The sequence below is a fragment of the Candoia aspera genome, chromosome 14 (genome assembly GCF_035149785.1).
Source record: "Candoia aspera isolate rCanAsp1 chromosome 14, rCanAsp1.hap2, whole genome shotgun sequence".
Classification (NCBI taxonomy): Eukaryota; Metazoa; Chordata; class Lepidosauria; order Squamata; family Boidae; genus Candoia; species Candoia aspera.
Window position 1 is genome coordinate 11,750,900 of NC_086166.1, and position 22,095 is coordinate 11,772,994.

General features: G+C 44.6%; 1 protein-coding gene across 1 annotated transcript; it reads left to right on the forward strand.

The window, feature by feature from the left end:
- The first annotated feature begins 1,120 nt into the window (after positions 1-1,120).
- Positions 1,121-8,274, forward strand: FBXL16 (F-box and leucine rich repeat protein 16). The gene is made up of 5 exons (XM_063314955.1): positions 1,121-1,819; positions 4,862-5,370; positions 6,580-6,664; positions 6,828-6,891; positions 8,126-8,274. Exons 1-5 carry the CDS (start codon positions 1,121-1,123, stop codon positions 8,272-8,274), a joined length of 1,506 nt encoding a protein of 501 aa, XP_063171025.1.
- The last annotated feature ends 13,821 nt before the right edge of the window (positions 8,275-22,095 follow it).

Consider the following 22,095-nt stretch of genomic DNA (forward strand, 5'->3'; position numbering starts at 1 on the left):
TTACAAAAGTGTTTCTCAGTCTCAGATGAGTGGACTTCAACTCCCAGAATTCCCCAGTCCCAGCATGCTGGCTGGAGAATTCTGGGAGTTGAAGTCCACCCATCTTAAAGTTGCTGAGATTGAGAAACACCAGGTTACAGGATGCCTGTGAAAGGTGAGACCGGGCAGTTTTAGGGCAAGAAGGAAAAACTCAGGCACCGACTGGGAGAAAAATGCTTTGTAAAGTCAAGAGAGCCTATGCTAAAATAGACAGGGAGGTCCATGGGGGTCAAAAAAGTCAAGACGTTGGCTGTGACACATCTAAAAAGAAGGGCCAGATATCACCACTATCTTGACACACCCACCGCAATACCCCTTGAGTAGAGGCTGTCTGTGGGAGTTGAGATATATTTCCCATAAAATGCCCCTCTTGTTTAAGTCAGAAATTACCAATGATTTATTCTGCTAGCCACACAAAGTAAGGCTGCGAGGCAGAACACTGGAGATGATATATTATACCAACATATGCAAATCAAGGCTGGGGAACGCAAATAAAATACAGACAGCCAACAGTTTTATTTGTCCTTTCTGACTTGCAGCTCAAGACTTGCATGGATTGTGCGTGTAAATCAAAGCAATCTATGGTTTGTTTAACTATCTACTGTATGGAAGAAACTCTGGTGGCTGGTTTCACACAGCTTGCTAAGCTTAAAACGCAAGGCAAGCACTTTACGGCTTAGCATGGTGAGGGAATCCAGCTAAACAGTTCATGAATTAACTAGGTGGGGATCAATAATTCAAGAGCAGTTCTCATCGCCCGGTGATGACAAGTCCTCTCCTGTAGCCAGTTCCGCTGTTTTGGCTCTGCATTTTTGCTCTGCGGACCCCAGGGGTGGCTCTTTTTCATTCAGGCTGTAAAGCCCCAACCGGTCACCCCTTTTGGTTCTTTACAGAGTAAAACAGGTAGCAATTTCTTGAGTTGGAGACATGGCGACTTATGGAGACCTCATGTCACATATTCTCAGGGGCAGGTTTAAAAAAGAAGCAAAAGGCCTGGGACAGGGGGAATTCTTCTGAGAACTGCTGAGTCCAGGAGGCTTCTAACGCCTTTCTGTGTTGTGTTCCAGAGTGACCTTGGAAGATGTCGAATCTTGGCAACAGCGACACCAAGCCCCCATGTTTACCCCGGAATGGACTCGTTAAACTCCCCACCCAGGCCAATGGACTTGGCTCTGCAAGCATCACCAAAGGGACCCCAGCGATGAAAAACCGCCTGTGCCAGTCTTCCGTGCCTGCCATCATCAGCCCAGCCTTAATGAACCACAGTGACCTGTCCATGCCTGGTCTAACTTCACCATTGTCTTTGGCTGCTCTGACAGGGGGGCCTTCAGGAGCCACCGTGGTGGGACTTCCCTCTGATGAGATTTCCCCAACCAGTGGGGACTTCCCGTCCCTGGAAGACCTCTCAAGCTCCCCCACCAAAAGACATCTGGCCGTGGATGAAAAAATCCTGAACCGCTTATTTATGTACTTTTCAGCCTGTGAGAAATGTGTCCTGGCCCAGGTGTGCAAAGCCTGGAGGAGGGTCTTGTATCAACCCAAATTTTGGGTGGGTCTGACGCCGGTGCTGGACACCAAAGAGCTGTACAACGTCCTGCCCAGTGGGGATAAGGAGTTTGTCAGCCTTCAAGGTTTTGCCATCCGGGGGTTCGATGGTTTCTGCCTTGTCGGGGTTTCCGACTTGGACATCTGTGAGTTCATTGATAACTACCCCCTCTCCAAGAAAGGGGTGAAATCTATGAGCCTTAAGAGGTCGACCATCACAGATGCAGGTCTTGAGGTAGGTCTCCTGCTTCCAGGCTGATGGCCATGCCTCTGTTGCAGGAAAGTTCAACCTGGGCTCTCCAGGCTGGAGGTAGCTCCCCCAAAGCCAATAGAGTTTCCTACCAAAACGTTGTTGCCAAATTGCCATTTTTTAAAAAATGAGACTAATGGAGAAAGTTATGTAGAGTCCTTGGTGCTCTCTGAGCTTGGTGGTTGGCTTGCAGACGTTTCATTACCTGATGAGGTAACATCATCAGTGCGAGGGAGTGTGGAGTTGGCTCCCTGTTTATATACAGTAGTTGCCCTGCCAGTGTTGGTGGGGGTGTGTATTGTTTTCTGCTTGATTGTTTGTCTGTGTTAATCCCTGCTTATCTGGTTGTTGGTTGCTAGAGACAATGTGTTCTGGTCTTTTTGTTTCCTTCTTAGCTTGTTTGCTTGCTTATTTACTTATTTATTGTCTCTTTTGAATGGTGTGTAAATGTGGTTTATCTCTATGTGTCTCTTGGTGTAAATAGGGACATTTACACTCACTAGTGCTGATGATGTTACCTAGTCTGGTAATGAAACGTCTGCAAGCCAACAACCAAGCTCAGAGAGCACCAAGGACTCCACAGTTCAACTTTGAGCTACAGACAGTCTGTTCTGTTGGAGAAAGCTATGAAATATACGACTAGAAAAGTATGATCAAAAAAGGCAAGATGGCGTCCAGGAGGATATGATGAAAGTTCCACCCATTTTTTTATGTGACCTACATGCAAGAAATGTGTGACTGTTGGAGGTCGTTCTGCACCAATCCCCACCCTAAAGAGAGTCAGACAGGATTATAAACTCCCCCACTTTGGGCCAATGCCACTGTAATATGTGTGCAGGGCTGCTGGGGGAAAGCTTTTAAGCCTCCAGGTTCTCCTTCCATAAATCAGACTCAAATGGACAGCTGTAGGCATCCCCTAGAACAATGTTCCTCAACCTTGGCAACTTTAAGATATGTGGACTTCAACTCCCAGAATTCCCCAGCCAGCCATGGTTGAGAAACACTGCACTAGAAGCTACAGTGAAGCACCAGTGTCTCTCCTCGCCACCATAAATGCCCATGTGAATAGCCATTAAAATAGGGGACATTTAACAGCTCTTAATTCAGGGATTCCGGACTGAATCCGCAAATTATATTAAGTCTATCCCATGCTGAGAGTTGCTAGAAGTCAGCTTCATGTGTTGCGTGAACCCAGCCACTCTGCTTTATAAACCATGGCTTAGCCTCAAGTGGGAACATAGCCATTGTGGCTTATTCAACCAACCATGGTTAACACCAACCATGGCTTAGCACAAAGCAGGAACTCAGCCTATAGATCTCGCTTCCAACAGTATCTGACTTATGCTGGATTTTACAACTTGATTGTACAGGCATTCATCACAGAAAAAGCCCTTGCTTTGTTGTACAAAATTAACTTCTGACTAATTGGGTCCAGCCCTGGCTCACATGTGGTGTCCTTCCCAACAAGCCACCCTTTCCCATCAGCACACCCCAGTGGCGTCTTTGTATGCTGCCTAAGCCCTATTGGAGCAGATGTCTTTCTGAGATATTTAAGCAGATGGGTGAAGTTGCTGTTAGTGAGCAATTGCAATTACAGAAATTGGAAAAGTTGTCTTTGTTTCCCATTGCCTGTTATAGTAACGGAACTAAAATAGAGTAACAGGGAGAAAAAAAGAAGCTCAGTCTTAAATCATCACATTGCAGATTATTTTGTTCCCAACTGATTAATCAAGCAAATTATTCTTGATGACTTTATCCATTAAAAGTGTTGGTTTTACACCAGCTCAGACCATATTCCATCTAAAGCAGTACTGTCTGCTTAAGGGCAAAAAGGATGTTGGCTATAACTGATAGGGGAGTGCAGAAGACTAGGCCAGAGGCGTTCTGTACACAACGCATGGGCATCTTGAGGAGGAAGAGTGATGTCATTGCCCCAAAGATGAAGATTATGGATTTGGTGTTAGCTGCATCATAGTGACATAATTTGTATCATTGGCATGATGAGGCACATGATGTCATTATGGCTTCTTACGTATTTCCTATGATATAAACTATAGTAGTTTAAACCAGGGATATGATCCTTCCCTGACTACGAGAGAACTTCCGTAAGACAAGAAGGTGCCTCATATTGAGCCGCATGCTATTTAAGCCAGGACTGGCTTAAATTGTGGTCCTCCAGATGTTGCTGAGATACAACCTCCAGTGTGTCTCACTATTGGCCATGTTGATTGGGGCTTCTGGGAGTTGGAGCTTAGCCATGTCTGGAGGGCCACAGGCTGCACACACACACTTACACCCCTTGATTTAAACAAATATTGATCGCATCCCAGTGGACTGGTTGAGAATGCTGTGATCTGAAACTTCTGAAAGAAAACTTGCAGGATTTTTCCTCCAGAAGTTGTAAAACTGCCACATCTCTACTTCTGACATCAGAAATATCTTTCACTCCACCTTATGAGACTCTATGACTATGTGAAGACCAGTAGGCGCTTTTATACAATATGCTGAGCTTTTATACAATATGCTGAGGTTAATATTAACCTTAATTAGTGTTTTGGAGGCTTAGTGTGTTCTTCAAATCCATACCCTTAGGTTCAATATGTTTTGCAAACCTAGAAACTGGGTTAATTCAGTAACCAAGTGGAGCTTGTCGTCTGAACTCAGCCAATGGGTGAATTCCCACAATTTCGGGGTGGTAATTTGTGACTGTGTCACCGGAATCTAGCCATTGTCTTAGTATATTTTGTGAACTAAACCATCATGTTAAGTCATAGTATGTTTTATTTCTTTGGGTATCACATTTAACCAAGTCATTTAAAGACCAAGCAACTATATTTACACTTTTGTGGGGGAAGGACATAATGTTATGCAAACCCAGCCTGGTATGTTACTTTACGTTCTTCAGATGCTGAAAATGGGTTAATTCAGTAAACATGTGAAGTGTGTTAAATGAAGGCAGCCATGCTGTTTTGCTCACCTGGGCGTGGAGTGAATTTTGTGATCTGAGTCTACCTGTTGCCCTTTCAGGTAATGCTGGAACAGATGCAGGGTGTCATGCATCTGGAGCTGTCTGGATGCAATGATTTCACTGAGGCAGGGCTCTGGTCTAGTCTGAATGCCCGCATCTGCTCGCTGAGCATCAGCGACTGCATCAATGTGGCCGACGATGCCATTGCTGCCATCTCGCAGCTGCTGCCCAACTTGACCGAGCTAAATCTTCAGGCCTATCACGTGACGGATACAGCCCTGGCCTACTTCACTGCCAAGCAGGGTTACACAACCCACACTCTCCGCCTGAACTCCTGCTGGGAAATCACAAACCATGGAGTGGTCAACATGGTGCACAGCCTCCCCAACTTGAGTGTGCTCAGCCTCTCTGGCTGCTCGAAGGTGACGGATGATGGTGTGGAGTTGGTAGCAGAGAACCTCCGCAAGCTTCGGAGCTTGGACCTGTCGTGGTGCCCTCGGATCACGGATATGGCTCTGGAGTACATTGCCTGTGACCTCCACAAGTTGGAAGAGCTGGTGCTTGATAGGTAAGGAGGGAACTGATCTTCCAGATTCCTTTCGTGAGTGCCAAGATTGAGGCCTGAAACAAGAAATCCCAGGGAATTAGGTGTACAGGGTCTAAGAAAAGTTTGGACAGCTTGGGGTCATGCCATTGACTACCTTCAACTGAGCTGAGAAAAGAACTTGCAAAGGTCATGATCCAAAGAGGCAAAGTGGAAGGGGCACAGGGTGGAGAGTGGGACAGACAAGGATGAGGTAAGGCAATGGAAGGACCCATGAGATGACCCCAAGTTAGAGAAACAGAGAATTAACTTGGTCCAAGGTAGCTTCCAATGTTCTGAAATGTTCTTCAGAACCTCAGAGGGCTCCCAATGAGATGCTGGGCCTCAAGTACATTTTCTCAAAGACCTGTGATTCAAGGTCCCATGAAACTGATGGCCACCCTGATAGCAACACATCCAGTAAAAATCTGTTATGGTGCTATCATCCTATCAACATCTGATCCATCCATTCCCTTTTTTTCCAAATCCCCATTGGTAGCTCACTTGCCAAGTGATATTGTCTAGCAGGTTTGAATGGACCTTCTCCTAGTATTAGGATGGACAGCAGGGTCACTACTTCCATGCTCAGTTTGTCTCAATCATCATAAGTCTTCTGATCTAGAAATGTCCACCTCTTCTTCTCCAGCTTGGTATCACCCATCCTCTATGATCTGATGCTGCCCCCTTGTGAGTTGTCCTAGCTCACACACAAGGGACATTGGGAAAGCCTAAGTAACATTTCACTGGTTCTGCCATGTATCTACCCCTCTCCAGATAACTGAATTTTTGCAAGGCTAGGCAACTTTCCAGGGGCCTTCAAAACCCTGAGCAGTTTTAACAGATTTAATTTGCTCTTGGATGATGATGATGATGATGATCATCATCATCATCATCATCATCCTTTGGTGAATTGATGGAGGTGAAGGGCACAATGGCCCCTTGAGGTCTGCAGAGGCTTAAAGCACCTATTGAATCCTTTCATCCTCCTAAGCCTTCCCCAAAACTGGCCCTCGTCCCACCCTCTTTTATGAGTCAGACCTTCAACAGGCTGCACAAAGTCCAAGGTGGCCCTTGTCCTGATGAAAATTGCATGCCTGTGCAATAGGACCATAGTTTGCTTACTCCTCTAGGGAGATACTCCCTTTGTTCTCCTGCTTTTATCTTTACAGTTGTCCATCTTCATTTCTCTGGCAGGTGTGTACGGATAACAGACACTGGGCTCAGTTACTTGTCCACCATGTCATCTCTTAGGAACCTGTATCTCCGCTGGTGCTGTCAGGTAGGTTAAGGAGAGCTGGCAGAGAAGCAGCTGTTTGCAAATTCTCTCCTTGCGAGCTTCACCCAGAACAAGGCTTGCAATTTGCAATGGAGCATCAGGAACAAAGTATGCATTTGTTTGTAGGGCTTGGTGTCTCACAATCCTTTCTTCTCCTCCTTTGCAGGTGCAAGATTTTGGGCTGAAACATCTGCTGGGAATGAGAAGTATACGCCTCTTGTCTCTTGCTGGTGAGAGTTGGATTTGGGGGATCCTTTCAGATCCAGTGGGACATGGGGTTGGAAGATAGAGAGATTTTGGATCCACTGGGGCCTCCCTCATTCAGTAATGGTTAAAGCGCTTGCAATTTTTTTCATGGAAAATTCAGGGTCTGGGCAAAACCTTTGAGGTATTGCCAGATTGTGTGTTTGCTTGCTTTTATTCCCAAGAAAGATGGCAATAGAAAGAATGGAAAGGGTTAATTTTCTTCCACTACCAAACTGGGTCACAAAAATTTGGTAGTTGTCTGTCCTATGCCAGGGTTTTCAAACGTGGCCGCTTGACAAATTCTGGGAGCTGAAATCCACGCATCTTCAAGTTGCCAAGTTTGAGAAACAATGGTCTATGCCAGAAACCTGCTGAGTCCGTTTGATCAGAGGGAAAGAAAAAGAGCTTTGCATAGCCCAGAAAATGGTGATTCAGCCAGTCATATTATTATCACATAATTTCTACCCAGGGCACTCAAGTGAAGTCCCATAGAGCGTTCTGCTATAAACTCCCTAGCTGAGCAGAGAAGGAGCTAATAGCCAGGATCAGGTAAAACTACACAGGGCTAAGTTCACACAACAAGCAAACTGGAGATCAGCAATCCCACAAGTGTGGTATTTATCTAACATGCGATGTGTCAAAGAATAAACCACCTAATGTGGTGTTGCTCAGCCTTGGGAACTTGAAGATGTGTGCATTCAACTCCCAGAATTCCCCAGCCGGCCAATTGAGAATTCTGGGAGTTGAAGTCCACACATCTTCAAGTTCCCAAGGTTGAGAAACACTGATTTAATGGTTTTACAGACAAGGGCTGGGTTTCCACCGCACCCTAAACCCCAAACTCCCTGCTTCCTTTGACCTTAAACTAGCTTGTGGTGTGAAACCAGCCGCAGATGGTAGTGTGCCCCAGGTTCAGATGCACCAACTCAGACAGGCGCAGGCATGCATACAGACGCGTGCATGTCTGCGCAGACACACACATGGCACACCCGTGCCCCGATATGCACACGCAGATGCCGACAAGTATTGACCCAGACACACAGATGCCCCTGCACGCACACACACACACACACACACAAGTATCCCAATACCGAAATAAAGATTCTCAGAATGAAAGAACGTCTCCCTGTTTTCTTTTCAAGTCACCTCTGATGTTAGCCTTTTGAGCTGAGATATTCTTTCTTGTTCACCGGGCACTCTCTGATTTCACTTTGCCAGGCTGTCCTCTGCTGACCACCACGGGGCTTTCAGGCCTAGCTCAGCTTCATGACCTGGAAGAACTGGAGCTGACCAATTGCCCAGGCGCTACTCCTGAGCTTTTTAAATACTTTTCCCAACACCTGCCTGGCTGCATGGTGATCGAGTAAGCAGCTCGCTAGAAGGATCTGCCCAAACCCTGGAGTCATGTTCTCCAATCCTAACCCAGCACTGACCAACCAACCAGAGCCAAGGTTTTATTTATTTATTCATCATTGATATATATCTATGTATGGATGTATGGATATATAGATATATATGGATGGTTTCTTTCCAGAAGAGATGCTGTGACTTAAGATCACACACTCACACGTGTACACTCAAAGGGAAAAACAGTGCAACGAACGCAAATGAACAATCGAGAAAGAGTTGGTCACTAGGTGGATCGGCCGTGGCTCTACAAAGTGGAAGAATTGTTCCTCAAGTTTGTAAATCCTGATGTCTCCATCATCTCTCATCTTCCTTGTAGTGAGCTGTTTGGAAACCTTACCTTGTGGGGGAAAAGAATAAGGAAAACATACACATGTGCACAGAAACCCCAACAGCAAAACCAAATGAAAGGGATGTGGGGAAATGAGCACAAAAATCCCAATGGCCGATTAGCCAGTTGGCAGGCAAGCCAACGCCACTCAGTGCTGGATGAAAATGGTTTCCGTCCGTCCGGGCATTTAATGCTGTATGGGCAGGGAGAGGTTTGCCTATGAGCCTACCCAGTCTGGGGGGCGCAAAGATACAGGGACCAGTCCTTGTGAAGGCCTTCGAGGTACGGATGTTGGATGGTTGACCCTGCCCTCGAAGTGGTTGGCATTGTTTACATTGGAGGTGGGAAGTTGAACAAGGGAAGTCAAGCGCCCTCCAGAGATTCCCTGGGCCAGGTGGAACATCAACGGTTGTGGAACGGATTCGCCTCTGAATTCCAAGAATGGGACGCTGCTGCAGTGAAATGACTCTTATAAAAGGAAATGTTGGGGTCAGGGGGGAGAGGAGGAGGAGGAGGAGGAGGAGGAAGAAGGAAACTGACCAATGCTGTGAGAGAAAACCTTGGATCTTGTCCCAGAAATTCTTGGAGCTCTGGATTTTGGGGAGCTCCTCGTCCTTGGAAGCTCCAGAAAGAGGAGCTGTTTGGAACGCCAAGCTAGACAGTGAGGAGATCGACTGGAGGAACCCACCCAAACGGTCCCAGCTGACTCGAAGCTCACACAACGCACGCTCCTTGGTGGATCCCATCTGCCTCCTTTTCTTTGTTTTCTTTTTTTCATTTTGTTTCTACTCTCTTGAGTTTGCTAATGAATGAATAAGGGGACTTTCCCCTCCCCCTCTCTTTGGAGCAAACCACAACCTTTGCATGCTCGCTTGCTTCCGTCTTGTGATAAGGTAGAGTCTGAATTCGCTTTGGGCTGTGGGTGGCAGTTTTTTGATCCTGGCTTGGCTCGTCTGTTCTGGTGTAAAAAGCTGATGTGGCTTGTATGCCATCCTTGTTCCATTTCTCCAGACTTGCAGATCATCAGCTGTACATTCCACTCCTGTCCAAGAGGGGAGGGAGGCATCTCTCCTTTCCTTTCCTTTCTCCATCCCGCCAACCCCAGTTCCATCTTCCATCACAACATTCCCTTCTTTCCTTCCTGACCTCCCTCCGCCAAACAAAGGGGGAACTGTGCTTGCTGGTTCTCTTCCAGGCCAAGATTGCTGCTGACCAGCTGTTTGGTGACACGTTGCTTTGTGCCCCATCACTTTTAGAAGCCATTTCCAAGGCCCCATGGGACAATAAGGGGCTAAGGGCAACTCCAGCATTCAGGCATTCCTCCTTCTGACCCAGAGATCCGTTCCAGGGCAGAGCCGTGCACAGGCAAGACTGGGAGAGCAACGGGCTCTTTCAGCAACTGGTTCAAGTGGGATTCCAGCCCTGGATCTCCCTGGGATGGCTGGGCAGTTAAAGCCACCCCTTCTCTCCTTTGGAAGAGTGGCTGTGCTCTTCCATCATGCTACCCCAGTAGAGTGCCCGTGTGGTTTTTGTTCATTTTTGCTTCTTTGGGAGAGAAAGAGGAGAGAGCCCATTTCTATGGGTGGGCATGTGGTCATCCACAGCAGAGAAACTGTGCTCACCGTCCCTCTCTCCAAGAAGCTGTTGGGCCGGGCTCTGGATGCTTTCTGCTCTCCAAAGATGGTTGGATAAGTCCATGTCTTCTTTATTCCCAACCCCCCACCTCATGTGTTTCCTTCCCCCAAGATCCAGTCCCACGCATGCTAATATGCTGGAGAGGAGCAGGGATGACAGGTGAACCAATGGAAGCCATGACTTTTGTTGAATTGCATCCCACAGAGCTGGGGAAACCAGGCGAGATTGTCTTGAAGGCAGACTTCAGACCATGTTGCACCCAACGTTCTCTTGACCCCACTGTTGGGCAGGGAGAATGGCAGGCGCTCCTCGTTGTTTTCCTTCCAGGCCCCACTAAAAGGGCAGCAAAGGGGATATTTCCATATGGAGTAGCCCTTGCATGTCACTCTACCTTCTCTGGAGGAAGAGAAAGGGGAGGCGGCAATCAATGCAGGCAGGCTGGGGGTGATGGAAGGGGTAGGCCAGCATGTCCGGGGCGGCCCAGTTAGGGAAAATGGCCTTAGTGGTTGTCTCCCCAGGTCCCGAAGCAGCTGACTTGCAAGGCTTCTGGGCTTGAGCCAAGACGGGCATAGCTTATTAGACAGTTTTCAGCTCATGAGTGCCTTCAGTGGCCACCTCATTTTCTTACAGATTTAAATAAAGCCAAAAAAACACAAAAAACAAAACCCACCACCCACCAAAACGAGCATGTTCCTCCAGTTCTGATCTCAGAGGGAGAGGAAGGTGCAATGCCAAAAAACCTGGCCTGATTCTACCACCTCTTGAGCTCTTCCAGCAGCTGAGTGAATGCCCTCCATGTATACCAGCGGACCACAGGCACTGTGCACCACGATTGCTTTGGAGTCTTCCCAGCACCCGCATCTTGCCCAGGGCTTCATCCGAGCTTGGAATTTCAGTGCCAGCCATGCACTGATGCCAAAATTCTGTGCTAAAAGACAGCTGGCTACCCACTCATACCGTTTCCATCCTTTTCCCCAAACTGCCAAACTCGTTCTTGATTAGCTCTGAAAAATCACACCAATCAGAGGTATATGAATGCGATGCTTGTGAACTTAGCTATATGGAGTGGCTTAATGAAAAAGTAGCCCGACACATTTTCCTCCTGCCCAATCTGCTTAAGAGGGTGGGCAACCTGCAGCTTGAAAGCCACAGGAGGCCCTTGGCCCAACAGCCTTGAACTAATGTTGAAAGACCTCTGCAAAGCATCAGTCCAGATCTCAGTTAACAGCTAGTTTCCTCTTTCTGGAAGGCTGGGGCTTAGGAGAGAAAAACAAAGACAGAGATTTGGTCATCTCATTCACCTTAAGCGCTGTCGCGACCCATCATCTTCCCCAACACTCAGCTTGCACCCCTAACGAATTAGGTTTAAGGAAATTCATGCATTTGATCTCTTGGCCTGATTCCAAACCTTCCCTAATATTTATTTCTCCCAGTCCAATAGATTGGGAGAAATCATCCAAACGCTTGCTTGCTTGCTTGCTTGCTTGCTTGCTTGCTTGCTTGCTTGCTTATTTAGATACGTAGGCAGTAATTTGTATGCTGCCTACTTTCAGGACTCTAAGCCAGGCAACAGATGCGTATGTTTTTTCCTTGCATCCCATAGACAGCAATGCAATGCGGCCAGATAACAGACACATTTGGATCTGCTGCAGCTTTCCTTGGCTCAGGCCAATGAGCTGCCTCTCATTTTGCAGAATGCTGTCCAAATTCAGCAGAAAAGTGGCTTGGCTGCATATGGGTAGAAAACCTTTGCTAAATTCCCACCCAGAAATTATAACAGTCTGGAGAACTCTCAGTAGGTTCCAGACCAGTGCTTGTCTACCTCGGCAGCTTGAAGATGTGTGGACTTCAACTCCCAGAATTCTATGTGACTGTGCTGGCTGGGGAATTCTGGGAGTTGAAGTCCACACATCTTCAAGCTGCCGAGGTTGACAAGCACTGTTCCAGACCAACTCTTCCTTTTAAGGCTTTACCTTTTTTTTTAACAACCTAATAAAGGTTATGATTTTATATTTTATATGATTTAAGCTGAGAAATGGTTACACTATTTTTTTTTTAAAGTATGCACTGGTTTACCTTAAAAAGAGAAAGAGACAGTTAAAAAAAAAACAAGGCAGGCCATTGTCCCACCCATTTATGATTCAAATGAAGCTCTAAGCAAACCAAGATTGTATCAACAACTGTAACATCAAAGTTAAGTCCCATTGCTTTCAGATTTCCTATTAGAAAAAGTGTTTAGAAATAGACTGGCTAAGAAGAAGTAACTATTTAGAGCACGATTAATAGCAGAGAGCAAAAGGAGACTAAAACCATTTGAAACTGTATACTTCAAGATCAGATTGACTCTGATCTATATGGTTTATCTATTTATCCTTCTATATGGTATATTCACGTAATATTTTGATCACATCCCATCATTTTCTGAGCCAGTTACCTAGCCAGAAAAAATCAATAAACCTTATCCAAATCAAATGAGAACTTAATTTTGCAGCAATTGATTAAATTATTTATTTTAATATGTAATAGTTTAATAGTTTAAAGGTATCAATAGCACATTATTAAAATAAACAATTAAACAATGTGCTCTCAGGGCAATCCTTTATCTCTCTAAGCCAGTGTTTCTCAACCTTGGCCACTTGAAGATGTGTGGACTTCAACTCCCAGAATTCTGTGAGTTGAAGTCCACACATCTTGCAGCCAGGGTTGAGAAACCCTGCTCTAATCCAAAGTTAGTCCAATTGAATCCCATCAGGTTTACTTCTAGGGAACGGTCCTGGGGTCTCTGCAGGATATGGTCAAAAAGGTCAAGATGGGATGATTGAGGCTCCACATACTTTTTATGTGCATCAATTGCTCCATTGTGGCCACCATATTGAGTTTTTTGACCTTACTCTGTGGACGCTCCAAGTATGGCAGGGCCCCTTACCTGTCTGTTTTCCCAACAATTTCTAAAATTGCTACCATCACAACCCTGGATTTTTCTATGTCACATTAAATGTCTTCTCCAGCCTGGAGTCCTCCAGATACACTGCACTGCAAGGCCAATCACTCCCACCCAACACATCAGGAATCTGATGGATGCTGAAGACTCTGGGTGAGAGAAGGTGGCATAAAATGCTTCTCACTACAGAACAATGACTGAGACATGACGCATCACTGGCTTTTGGAAAAGAATGAGATAAATATACGAAAGGCAGTTCTAGCAGTGCAGGTTAGCCATAGCAAATAATAAATGGATAAACATGCACTACCCCAAATTCACCGTAGTTACCAAACTGTTACCAAACTACACTTCCCAAGATTCTTTAGACTTAAGATCTAAAAGGGAGTGAAATTATTGTAAGCTGGTGATGAGATAGGAGGTTGCTCTTAATATATTATGATGTTAATGCCCAGCGAGATGACAATGACAAGCAGGATCAGGCCGGTTTAGTTCATGGGTGACAGAACGATAGGCTAGGCTGGGAAGTTAAAGCAAAACCCTTAGGGGTGTCTGTCAGTATGGTCAAAAAATTCAAGATGGCAGCCACAATGGGGCAATCGATGCTCTCCCTGTTTTCGATGCGCGTTGCACAAACATAAACACGGGAGAGCCTCAATTGCACCATTGCGGGTGTCATCTTGACTTTTTGACCACATCTTGCAGATACCCCTGGCTGCACCGGCTTAGCTAGGCCTGTAGTCTGGCCCACAATAAAGTAACTTTCCTAATTTCACGGTCCGCTCCAGGATTCTTGTGCCCAGCAGCACGTTGATAGATGCCTTCCAGCCTGCAATTCCTCCAGATCAGCTGCCCCTAGAATTTCCGCCCGGGATGTGCAGATACTGTTTTTGCAAATGCTTCATCCTTTTCCTAAGAACCCAAAACTGGAATCTCATGCTCATCATCTTATGGGGATGGGTGGGATCACAGGCTAAATATCCTGCATGGATCATTTGCTAAAGTCCAACTAAATGTCCAGCATCATAGGAAGGGGTGGGGGGGAGTTTTGAGTTCTCAAAGAGTATCATGCATGAAGAGAGATGGGATGATGGGGGGTAGGGGAAGAAAACTCAATTTGTTTGTGAATCTTCTGCAAAGAGGCCATCTATCTGTCTTCCAATCACATCCTCCCTTGGGCCAGTTGATTCACACACCACTTTCGAGGGCTGGTCTCTCTGTGTAAGCCGCCACCTTAGCAGCAGGAGTATGTTGCGGTCTCTCTGCTTGCCCAATCCAGCACTTATGGGCCTCCTGATGCTGGATGACCAACCTCATGTCATTTTGACAGATGCTCCTGGACATTGCCTCCTCCGCTGCCATTTTGACCACGCTCACAAGCAAATTTGGGTTAACAACTGCTTTAAAAAAAACCTATCTCAATTCATAGAAATGCAAAGGTTTTGCTGCCGTGGCATCCCTGTAAAGCTTTAAGAATCTGATGGTGATAAAGATGATGATGATGACTGATGATGATGATGATGATTGATGATGATGATGTACAACTTCCTGCTCTTTTGGCCTGTTCCCTCCACCTATGTCCTGTGGAAATCCATGGTTGTTAGCAGAGGGTATGACACAGAGTGGGAGTGAGGGTGAAATGCGAGGATCAGGTTGCAAATACTGGGGTAGAACAGTATTTTTGAAACTTGGCCACTTTAAGATGTGTGGACTTCAACTCCCAGAAGTTGAAGTCCACACATCTTAAAGTGGCCAAGTTTCAAAAATACTGGTGTAGAGAAAGGACCCCCAAAAGCTTGTATGCTGGAATTCAGGACAGAGAAATGCTGAAACTAAAGCTTCATCATTGGCTTGATCTTGGAGACACACTTTTCTAAGCAGTTTACAAGTGCAGACAGAAACACAGTCTCGGGGCTTGGTTCAATGCATAAAAAGGAAACGTAGACTTTAGATTGGCTGATTAATTGAGGGGGGGCTTTCAAATGCAAGATCCAGCCCCAGCTTCAGAGTTGTGGCTCTTATACCACCTGCAGGTTTTAACACTGCACATATGTTTGACACAGACCATAGCTAATCTTGGCTCCCCACCAACAGCTGTCTTTACCCAGATGAGTATTTGCAAATGCAATTTTATCTCAACTTGTTGACATTTATTTTTTACATTTTGGAGTGTATCATAGGAAAAGAGAGAAAGAGGGAGAGAGAGGTGGACACCAGATATGAATAAAGAAAATCATGTGGGAGACAGCCCTTGATTTCACGATGGTCAAAATTTTCCACAGCCCCCCCTTGAAATGTCAGTGTAAGAGGGGCAAGACCAAGAACATCTGCAGCAGGGTCAAAAAAGTCAAGATGGCTGTGGCTGCCATCTTGACTTTTTGGACCCCCCATGGATGCTTTGGGGTAAGATGTTTGAGAGAGAATTCAGAAGAAAAAGCCATTGAGCAGAGTGCCTTTTGAAAGGGTGCATATTTTTTATTTTCTTCTAAAGGAGAGGGGTGCTAGCAAAAAAAGAAATCTTTTTTTTTTGGACCAGAGTTTTGTGGAAATCACTCTCTCTTGCTGGAGTCAATAACATTATTGGAAGGAGTTACAGTCTGTAAAATCCAGAGCAGGATCAATTCTGGCAGCAAATGAGACAGATGTGGGTTTGCTGCATGTTATGTTCAGCGGCACTTTTTTCTGGATCACCGACAATGTGGCACACTCGAGCTTGGTGATTAAAATGGATGAATGCGAGCACAGAAGCGGGATGGTTATGAGGACTCCAGATGTTCTTGGTTCAAGCTTTGTCTCTGCCATGAACTACTCAGCAGGCCAGAGATACACCCTCTCAGCCTCCATGTATATTAATGGCATGGTAATAATGACATAATTTACACATTTGTGATTATGTAATAATCAATTTTAAAGTTGATCAGACTGCAAAGTTAATTTGTTATACTGATCTCATATGCCATTGGACCAGCCAATCCTTTAAAGATTTCCCAACATTTTTTTTTTAATTATGTGCCATCAAGTTGGTTTCAACTCTTAGCAACCACATAGAGCAGTGTTTTTCAAACTTGGCCTCTTTAAGAGGGGTGGACTTCAACTCCCAGAATTCCCCAGGAAGCTATGCTACCTGGGGAATTCTGGGAGTTGAAGTCCACCCCTCTTAAAGTGGCCAAGTTTGAGAAACACTGACATAGAGACATCCCCAATATTACCAACAACGAAATTAGCAAACTTCTTAAAATGGTAATCAACCACTGAGCTATTCCTGCAACTGAAGTAAAGATGTGAGTTGTCAAGCTATTACAAGGGGAAAGGATTGTGGTCCATGGCAGAGCCTCTGTTTGCATTCTGGATCTCTTGGGTTCAGTCCTCTGCAGCTCTGTGCAAAAAGATCAGGCAGCAGTTACAGGAAAGGGGTGTACCAAACATCCCAAATTCAAAATATCCTATTTTGAGCACCCCATAGCTGCTTCTACTATTTTGGCATGGTTTCAACTCCATTTCAAGGTTGCCAGGCTCCCAAAAGGCTTGAAACAGCCTGTTTTGCACTTGAAGCATTCAAATTCATAACGTCTCAAACCCAAAATGCTTTGCACACTTCAAAGATCAATCCTATCTGAAGACCGGCAGCAGAGTGGTCCCTGGGGATGAGGCTTGGAGTATTTTATAAAGCCAGACAAAGAGTTTTGACTTTTCTTGCTTCCACCTTCTTGTACTGGTGGTCCTTGCTTGATGACCACAACTGGACCAGAATTTTGGTTGCTAAGTGAAGCGTTCATTAAGCGAATCCAACCTGATTTTATGACCTTTTTTGCAACGATCATTAAGTGAATCACCACAGTCATTAAGCAAACCATGTGGTTCCCCATTGATTTTGCTTGCCAGAAGCTGGCTGGGAAGGCTGAAAATGGCAATCATGTGACCGCAGGACACTGCAAGGGTCATAAAGGCAAACCGGTTGCCAAGTTCCCAAATCATGATCATGTGACCATGGGGACGATGCAGTGGTCGTAAGTGTGAAGATCAGTTGTAAGTCGGTTTTTTTCAGCACTGTTTTAAGCACGAACTGTCACTAAACAAATGGTTGTTAAGCAAGGACCTCCTGTACCGATTTACACCTATTTTACTTGATGGATTGGATGCCCAAGTAAAGAGATACACAACTGTGGTCTTACGCTTGGAGGAATAATACACTGGCGTTGCCACTTACCCACCTTAGGATGTTACCTATTTGTGGCCCACATGGTCAGCCAGCGGCAAAAAAAGTAGCTGCAGCAGCAATGATATTACAATGCCTGGTCCACTTGTGCAAGAATTTTCAAACTTTTTCAAGTTATATATATAAAACAAAACAAAACAAAACAAAACAATCACCTGGGGAAGCTGTAGGAAAGGATGAGAAATTGACTTAAGTCAGCACTTATATTCTTGGTTTTCTGAAAGAAAGAATTCATCCCATTCCAGAGAGGTGACTCCATTTTCTGCAAGAGTTCCACCAAGATCTTGGTCCAAAGATAGGGCACAATCCATTGAGGAATTTTTATTTTTATTTTATTTTTCTCTGTGCAAGTCCTCCTGGCCCAAACAGGAACTGCCTTTCCATTTCAACCAGTCTTGCACAAGAGACTGTCGAGAATTGTGCTCCAGAAGCTTCCCTAGCACCCCTGCTTAAAGTGTCTGCCGGTCCAAAGTATTATTTAAAGCTACTGAAAGAAGCTGTGATATTTCAGATTGCTATTTAAAAAAAAAAAAGGGGGGGGGGAGAAAAAAATTCTGAAAACCATTTTCTTATTGTACATACAAGCCTCCTTCTCCTGTATATTCTGAAGATATAACCTTATATTTGGTAAGTGTTTCTTGTGTTATTTTATCATGTGATCTGTTTATAAAAATATATATTAAAAAATTAAAAACACTAATGATCTGGGGCTGGAGGGTTTTTTTGTGCCTCACTGGTAGGTGTGTAGTTAATAGCACAATATATACATATGAAAATTTTACAACCAAAGTTTCTTGTTCAGCTTAGAAAAGAATACCATGCTGGACTTCCCCTAACACAGTATTTCTCAACCTTGTCAGCTGTAAGATGTTTGGACTTCAGCTCCCAGAATTCACCAGCCAGAATGCTGGCTGGGGCATTCTGGGAGTTGAAGTCCACACGTCTCAAAGCTGACAAGGCTGAGAAACACTGCTCTAACACAATACGGTAATACATTTCTGAACGAGAAATGAAGTGCGCTCAGGGGGAATCCCTAATATTAAAGCATCTTTTGTACACCAGGAGTGCATTTCTGCCACCTCCCAAATGTTACTGCGGTGTAATGTTTTGACTCTTTATATATTGGTGGGTAGGTTATAGTTTGGGGGGTTAAGAAACAAACTGGGTGTATAATTTCAGAAGAATGCCTATTTTGTTCTGTTCCCCGAAGTGTTGGGATTTCTACCCTCAAAGACTTAAGGCACCCATTCACCCTTTCAGAGTACAGCTCTGGCCACGCCATGCAAAACTGGGTGTTGTGCACCCTGGCTATAGACTACGGTTTGCTCAATAGTGTCATTTTCATCTCAGCATCAGCAAGACGAAGGCCTTGCAGAAACACTGTATGTATTTATTGAAAAATTACGTCACCATATCAGATTCAGGTTTCCATCCCTTCACTGCTCCTGGAGCATGGCTGGCCTGGATAACATTGATCTGTCCCCCTATACAATATGCTGTCCCCACCTCTTGTAAGAGGGAAGTTCTGATTTAATTATCCCATTTTCGACTTAACAAGTTTTCTCTCCCTCTCAAGATGAGGTTTGTTTTCTCTACTCAAAAGGGCAATATGCAGAGGAGGCCTGCCTCCAAAATTTGTTACGGGTTTGCAAAGCCAGATTAAGCACCCATGGACATGTTCAGTAACACTCCATGGGCAAGACCTCTGCACTGTACAAAGAAAACAGGGTGCATTTATTATCAAGAAACTACGAATGTGTAATGTGATTGGTTACAAAAAGTTTAAAATAGGTTCTCTGTGTTGCATCACACTAGTTAATTGTCAAACCACAACTTTCCGCTAGTTCTAATTGCCTGACCAACTTCCTCTTGAAATCTAACCACTAATGCAGAGGGAAAGCTATGCTAAAAGCTTGCTGATTAATGGATGATCTACTGTACTTAAAAAACTCTTGTTATGCTCAGGACCGCTGTGGTAAAATATTTATTAATATTCAAATGGCTTAAATTCTTTCACAGTCCATACAAGTATACATTTATAACTTGCCATTGTGGAGAGCTCCATAAAAGCAGGGAGTGGCTTGCAAATTCTGGGCAAGCAGAAACCTAACATACTGACTGGTTTTGTGCAACAGGATTATTAACAGAGAAAGACCTAGCAGACATTTGTTTTGTACTGCGTGACAGATTTAATTAATTTTAACCCTTCTTTTTAACTGTGTAACCTGATCTGCAAATCCGGTTCGTTCAGTTTGTTGTTTATTTATTTATTTAAGTAGGCTTCTCTGCTGCCTCAGATTATCAGTGAATTTTGGGTTTCTTTCTGCCTCGAGGTTTAGGATTCAAAAGGCTTGTTTGAATCCATGAACTGGGTTAACTCAGAACTGAGTTGTTTGTTGTGTGAATGCAGCTCCTGAACACCCTTGCTGGGTCAAGACAACAAGCTAAACCAGTGTTGCTCAACCTCGGCGACTTTTAAGATGTGTGGCCTACAACTCCCAGAATTCCCTAGCCAGTATGCTAGTATACAATGTCAAGGTTGAAAAAAAAACATGTGTCTTAAAGAGTCCCCCATGAGGCGGAGATGGGCAGTGAATAAATTTATAAATAAATAAATGTGTTTTATGCATAAAACTGATTATTGTAGCCCTGCCATCATGGTTTATGGTTGATCACTTATGGCTGATGCTTTGATATCGTCAATTGACTAATCAATGAAGTAAACTACTACTACTTATGACTGATTCAATAAACCACAGCTTCAGGTGCATTGGATAAACACACCCCAAATACAATTAGCAATGGTATATTTATATAATTATTTATATATTGCATACACACACACAATTCTATACACATATATAAAATGTGTACAATATACAATTATATTTTTAAAATTGTATAATTACTGTTGGGTAATAATTATATCATGGGCGCTGCCCAGAGTCACAAGCTTGAGATGAGCGGCTATATAAATTTAATAAATAAATAAAATAATAAACAAACAATGCTTCTGGGGAGCGGTGCTGCATTGCTAGCTTTCTACTGGAGCCTTGCAAGAAGAAAGGCAACGCCCGTGGGTTCCAACTCGCTTTCCCTCTCTACGGCTCAATCCCACGCAAAGCAAACTCGAGCAATGCCGACCCCCCCCCCCGGGCCTGAAATGGTACGACCCATCCTGTTATAGAGCCTCCCGAGGCCACATCACGTGTCCAGACGGGAAGGGGAGGAGAACCAGTCGCGGAATGACGGCCTCCGCCATCTTAAGCCCCGAAAGGCCTGCCGGGTAATTTAAGATGGCGGCTAGGCCCGAGTCGGGCCGCTCGAGAGGGACCGCAGCTACACTGCGGCGAGACGGCCCGGCGACTCCGGCCCTGCTCCGGTGCAGAAGACCGGTGGAGGCCGTCGTGTGAGGTGAGTTGTGGCTCGGGGACTCCCGGGAGGAAAGAAGGTCGCCTCGAGGAGAGCCTGGCTGGGGATGCGGGGGGGAGTGCCCCAAAGGGCGGGACCGGAAGCGCTCGCTCTCTCAGCCCTTTCGTCCCGCCCTCGGGAACCCCGTCGGTTCGGTAGACCGGCCCCGCGCGTGCCTTTATGTGGGAAGGGGCGCATGCGCCTAGGCACGCATGCATAGCAACCAACCTTAATTTTTATGATGTTTATTAGACAGATCCACGAATTTGCATGTCAAATGCACACACGCCCATATTTCCACGCTTGCCTTTTAACCAGCAGCAAGTTTTGTTTTTATTTTTGTTTATTTTATTTTTGTTTTTATTTTTTTTTTAGGCAGACACATGAGTTTATAAGAACAAGGCACACATTTTCACACGTGCCTTTTAACCAGCAGCAATACTTACTATTTTTATTTTACTTTTAGACAAACGAGTTTGTATGTAAGATACGCATATTTGCACGCATGCATTGCAACCAGCAACAATATTTATTATTTTTATTTTATATAGAAAGTCCACATATGCTTGTACACATGCATTTTAACCAGCAACAATTTTTATTAACTTTTTAGGCAGACACACATCTTTGTATATAAGATGTATGCATACATGCATTTTAATGAGCAACAATTTGTTATTTTATTATGTTTATAAGCAGATTAGGTATACAATACATGCAAACGCATGCATGCATTGTATGCACATCCATGCGCAAATTTAGCAGTAAATTTGTTAAATTTCACTGTTTTTCTTGCCTTTTTAGATACACTGATGTATACATCTGAAGACTGACATACACACGTGCAGATGTGCATTTAATGTCCTTTCGTGGGATATAACACTAACTTTTTTGACATACATAGCACACACATACATTATAGAAAGACAGATGTGCACAGACAGGTATTTCACACGTGCTTGCTTGTATATACCAGTAACAATGTTTATTATTTTTGCTCTTATTATTATTTCTCTTATACAGGCATACATACATGAAGAATATACATGTATGTGTGAATGTATGCACCCACTGTGCATGTTATATTCATGCTATAATTTTCCTAGGAAAAAACATCGAGGAGAATAATAAATTTTAAAAATGGATGCTTTGCCGTGTACCGGGCTGCAGCCCTGAATAAATCCTACCCTTTACCCAACATACCATCCCCCAGATACGGTAGACTGCAATTTGGATCATTTCCAGCA

Coding starts and splice junctions, on each gene's coding strand:
- FBXL16 (XM_063314955.1), top strand. CDS start 1,121: ATGTCGAATCTTGGCAACAGCGACACCAAGCCCCCATGTTTACCCCGG. Junction 5,371..6,579: donor GAAGAGCTGGTGCTTGATAG/GTAAGGAGGGAA, acceptor TTTCTCTGGCAG/GTGTGTACGGATAACAGACA. Junction 6,665..6,827: donor ATCTCCGCTGGTGCTGTCAG/GTAGGTTAAGGA, acceptor CCTCCTTTGCAG/GTGCAAGATTTTGGGCTGAA.